Source organism: Penaeus monodon, chromosome 8 (assembly GCF_015228065.2).
Source record: "Penaeus monodon isolate SGIC_2016 chromosome 8, NSTDA_Pmon_1, whole genome shotgun sequence".
Classification (NCBI taxonomy): domain Eukaryota; kingdom Metazoa; phylum Arthropoda; class Malacostraca; order Decapoda; family Penaeidae; genus Penaeus; species Penaeus monodon.
This window is the reverse complement of record NC_051393.1, coordinates 21,073,726-21,078,855: the sequence shown is the minus strand read 5'-3', so window position 1 is coordinate 21,078,855 and position 5,130 is coordinate 21,073,726. Positions and strand designations below refer to the sequence as shown.

The 5,130-nt window shown below is 36.3% G+C and overlaps 1 protein-coding gene across 1 annotated transcript; it reads right to left on the bottom strand.

Annotated features, from left to right (window-relative positions):
- Positions 1-957: 957 nt before the first annotated feature.
- On the bottom strand, positions 958-4,036 carry LOC119575907 (histidine-rich glycoprotein-like). The gene is made up of 5 exons (XM_037923443.1): positions 3,968-4,036; positions 3,089-3,156; positions 1,950-2,071; positions 1,501-1,601; positions 958-1,102 (listed from the first exon to the last, which is right to left on the bottom strand). The coding sequence occupies exons 2-5, from the start codon at positions 3,153-3,155 to the stop codon at positions 958-960; spliced, it is 435 nt and encodes a 144-aa protein (XP_037779371.1). The 5' UTR covers position 3,156; positions 3,968-4,036.
- Positions 4,037-5,130: the final 1,094 nt, after the last annotated feature.

The window sequence follows — 5,130 nt, the reverse complement described above, 5'->3', positions numbered from 1 at the left end:
CCCAAACTGACCGGTGATAAAAACACTGAGTGTGACACTGTATGATAGGTATCTATAACACGGATACATAAAATCATACTAATTATTCCTCTATTCATTTCGAGGACAAGTAGTTATACACCATTTACACAGGCAGAAAGAATTTGTTATCTTTCCCCTCCATGTAAACACAGAGAATGAGAACTAAAATCACATCCTCTCTCACTAATCTCTCTTCGCACTTACTTTTTTTCGTGCAGACCGTGAGAATCGTGGTCGTTTTCTTGGTGGTGGTCGTGTGGTGGTGGGTGATGATGCTCTTCATGCTGATGGTCGTGGTGGTGGTCCCCTTTTATGGTGCTTTTCGGGGGTGGTGGTTCGTGGTGGTCGCCCTCATGGTGCTTTTCGTGCTGGGGGGTCGTCGTGATGGTCGTCCTCATGGTGCTTTTCATGCTGATGATCGTCGTGGTGGTCGTCTTATGGTGTTCTTCGTGTTGGTGGTCATCGTGATGGTCGTCCTCATGGTTTTTCCTCAGCGATGGTCGTCGTGATGATCGCCCTCATGGTGCTCCTCATGTTGATGGTCGTTGTGATGGTGTCCTTATGGTGCTCTTCGTGTTGGTGGTCTTTCGGATGTCGTCATCATGGGGGCTCTTCAGGGCTGGTGGTCTCATGGTAGTGGTGGTCGGTGATGATGCTCTTCTTTGTGGTGGTCGCCCGTGGTGGTCGTGTGATTGGTGGTGGTCATGATGATGCTCTTCATGCTGATGGTCGTCTTTGGTGGTCGTCCTCATGGGCTTTTCGTGCTTGGTGCTGGGTCGTGGTGGTCGTCTCATGGTGCTTTTCGTGCTGGTGGTCGTCGTGATGTGTCATCCTCATGGTGCTCCTCATGCTGGTGGTCGTCGTGAGGTTTCGTCCTCATGGTGTCTTCGTGTTGGGTGGTCGTCGTGGTGATCATGGTGGTCATGATGGTCGTCCTCATGGTGGGGGGTCCCCAAAGGGGTGGTCGTGGTCATCGTGGTGGTCATGGTGATGGTGCTCATGGTGGTCGTGATGCTTGTGATGGAGATGGTCGTCGTGATGGTCGTCCTCATGCCCGTGTCCGTGAGTGTCTTCTAAGTGTCTGCAAAATTCCACAAGTTCTTTCATCTCTGTATATTTTTTACGGAATCTACTGTTTTGTTTCATTATATATAGGTTGCACTGTGTGCATATGTTAGATACAATAATAACGTAATAAAAAACACAAATAAATACACATATGTATAATGTATATATACATACATACACATATTTATATATAATGTATGAATACATACGTACATATAATGTGTATATATACATTATATATACATATAATGTATATACATATATATGCATTATGTATATATACACATATATGTGTGTTTATGTGTATATATTGTATATATATATATGAATATATATACATATATACTGTATATATATACAAATATATAGTTGTTTGTGTGTGCATAAGCAGGTTTACCAACATATACTTACTGTAGCAACTCCTCGTTATGGTGATCCTCGTGTCCTTGGTGCTGATGGTGAAGATGGTGCGTTTCGTGCTCATGGAGGAGCATTTCTACCTCCTTTACGATCTACAACATTACATTGTTACCACTTTGTTGAATATAGAAAATGGGTCTGGGATAGCGAGGAGAGATGGAAGGAAGACGAGTTAGAAAACGAGAGAACAGAGGTGGAGGAGAGAGAGAACAAGGGAGAGGAGGATAGGAAAGTTATTTTATCCCGCCATAAAAGATTTTATCCAATCATATATACATACACATACCTATACACATACATCCGCGCATGCGTGCATACATACACATATATGAGCACATACACATACATTTATGGCTATAAAACACGCAAACATACACAAACACGCAAATAAACACGCGCTCGCGCACACACACATCGATCTTCACTGTAGCAAAGCCGACCTTATCGTGGTTTTGTTCCTGGTGGCCGCCGTGGAGGTGGAGGTTGATATCCTGGCGAATCTCCGCTATCTCTCTCCAAATGGCCGTCATGTTATCCATTACATACGCCATTCTGTTCTCAACTGAAAAACATCATATCCTTCAAAAAAAACAGAATAGGATCACTGAATAAATTCAGATCTAGGAAAATATAGTTGGTGGGTCGAGTAAAACCCAAATAACAAGAGATGGGAAGAACAAAGAAAATGGAATAAGGGTAATATGACGAATAATGAAACTATTTGTCGGAGAAAAAAATGAACGGTCAAGGTAACTTTTGATGTATTTTCGTAGTTTTTTTCTTTTCTTTTCTTTTCTTTTCTTTCTTTTTTTTTTTTTGTTTTTCTTGATATCAGAGGTTAAGAACACGGTAGCAAGGCACTTTTAAAATGAAAAAAACACTTGGCAGATAAAGTATTCTAGAATCTACTGATTGGCATATATATATGGTGTGTGTGTACATACTTATATATATGTGTGTACATACATATATATATAAAATATATAATATATATATATATAATATATATATATAAAGCAAGCTAAAAATTTTTCCTGAAGATGCGTTTTATCATCCTTCCCGGATAAACAAATGGAAAAATTTGTTCAAAGAGGAAATAAAAAAACTCAAACTGCATACAAAAAAAGTCCTGAGCCTTATTTTGCATTTAACATAAGTGATAACGATGATAATTGTTATCAATATGATAATCATAATTACCATCATCATTATCATTATTAATGATCTCATTAATATCGTTATTCTGACTTATTAATGATATTATAATTATGATTGTCATTATTATTATTATTATTAACGTAATCCATTATCATCATTAGTATTTTCATCCTTCCCATTATCGTTATGATTTAAACTTCGATCATCATTATAATCGTTAGTTATTTATATTGTTTTTATTATCATTATTACTATTATTATGATTATAAACAAAAATCCCCATTGTCTTAATGATGGTTGTTACTGTTGTTGTTCAATTTGTAATATTACTATCATCATAATTGAGGCGATAGCAGTGATAATGGTCAAGATGATAATGATAGTAGTAGTTCAGTAATAGCCATTCAAAAACATTACTTACTTAGTTCAATGGGCAGAGCAGCCACCGCCGCCAGACACGCCGCGACGAGAATAACACCGCGTATCATCCTGAAAATGTAAAGATAATGTAAACTTGCATGGGTGTGTGAGCATACATATAGCCATATTACATACATACATGTAAATATAAAAATATATATATATTACATATATATATGTATATATATATATATTACATATATATGTATATATACATGCATACATATATATACATTCATATACACATGTATGTATATATGTACATATATATACATATATTTTTTCATATATGTGTATATTTATGTACATGTAGACTTTTTCATATATATATACATATGTGTGTGTGTTTGGTAGCGCTTATTTCGAAATTCCTTATTACTCCAGGGCCCAAATAAATACTGTTTATGCAAATAAGCGTTTTTAATGTTTAGTTTTTTTACATAATTATCGTAATTTCATATTAACATGGTCTCATCGAAGCTGTTAATTGAGATGAGTTTCTGCCAATATGATCATTATTGTTGTGATTTCCATTTCATTAGTATAATATGCACACACATTCCCCGTTTATAATGCGTAGATGCGTTTCGATTTAAAGTAATGGCTAAGCTATATAGTTATTTTATTTTTGGAAGGAAGGAAAATTACGTTAGGATCCCTCTTTATGTACAGCCCATATATACATTTGCACACACACACACACACACACCACACACACACACACACACACACACATATATATATATATATTATATTATATATATATAATATATAAAATATATTATATATACACATGCTGTTTTAACGAAATATAGTATGGATTTAAAGTTATTCCATCCATAATATCTTAAAACTTTGTCAATAACAACCTGGCTCCCACCTTCAAAGTGCTGCTTAGACAGTGCAAACCCCCAACAGGTTCCTTACTTATGTGAGGTTCAGGTGAGTTTCTTCGGTGACACACGAATCCACCGTCCTTATATATTGCTCCTCCGTCCAGATGTTGCCATCAGGTGAGCTCCTGTATATGTCTGTTATTCCTTGTACAGTCCTTATGTTATATCTATTATTCATTTGACTTACGCACCGTTTGCCGCAGCTCTGTAGCTCTTATTTTATCATAATTATTTTTTCTACTAGTATCATTAGTATCATTACTGCCATTGCCCTTTTTTCTTATTATCATTATTGTTGTTTTTAAAATTGATGTGATGATGCTCTTGTTAATTTTTTTAATATTATCATCATCAGTATTATTGTCGTTGATGTTATTATCATTATTAGAATGGGTTACAAAAAAGTATTTTTTGTAAGTTGTCTTAGTTTTTTCAACTGATTTGGAGCAAATCTGCATCGCTGAATCCAAAAATGCCATCCATTTTCCCCGATCAGGTTTAAGTTTTTCAACTAATGAATTTAGGAAAAATCGTTTTTTTTTACGAAGTGGAATACATTAGAGCGGCATTTTTGTTTTATTTGTGTTACTTATACATCCGATATTTTTTTTTTCTTTTTTTTTTTTTTTTTTTTGTTTTCCTAACCGAATTTGTAATTATCGACATGTTGCAAACATTGATCGGTAACTGTATTGACCATCAACATTGGGATTTCATTGGTAACTATTACAATATCTACTGATCAATGTTGAACATCGATCAGAATTGATCAATTGATCAGTAGACAGGACACTAATAAAGACAGATGCATGAAAACTAGATGTTTGGTCATCATTGATCATTCAGTGCTGACACTTCCGTTTCTTTGGGCTCCTCGAATGTGCAGCGGCAGGGATGTCTCTTCAAAGTCCAACAGTAATCGGCCATCATGACTGCATCCCACCGTCCCTGTACCTGGTCTCCATCTCCCTTCATGACTTGAAATCTCTCCCCTGCTCGTCGCTCACTGATCCCAGATTCTCAGGAAACCGATCCATGTGTGAGAATAGATAGTGCATTTTGATGCTCATGTTGCATCCCAGGTTTTTGAAGGCAGTCAGCATTTTGGTGACGAGTTCTGCGTAGTTGCTGGCCTTGTTGTTGCAAA

Bases quoted from the DNA above. Each gene is read 5' to 3' on its own strand.
- LOC119575907 (XM_037923443.1), bottom strand. From the start codon at position 3,155: ATGATACGCGGTGTTATTCTCGTCGCGGCGTGTCTGGCGGCGGTGGCT. The intron at 2,072-3,088 runs GTAAGTAATGTT...GATGTTTTTCAG, and splicing joins TGCTCTGCCCATTGAACTAA to TTGAGAACAGAATGGCGTAT. The intron at 1,602-1,949 runs GTCGGCTTTGCT...GTAATGTTGTAG, and splicing joins AGGAACAAAACCACGATAAG to ATCGTAAAGGAGGTAGAAAT.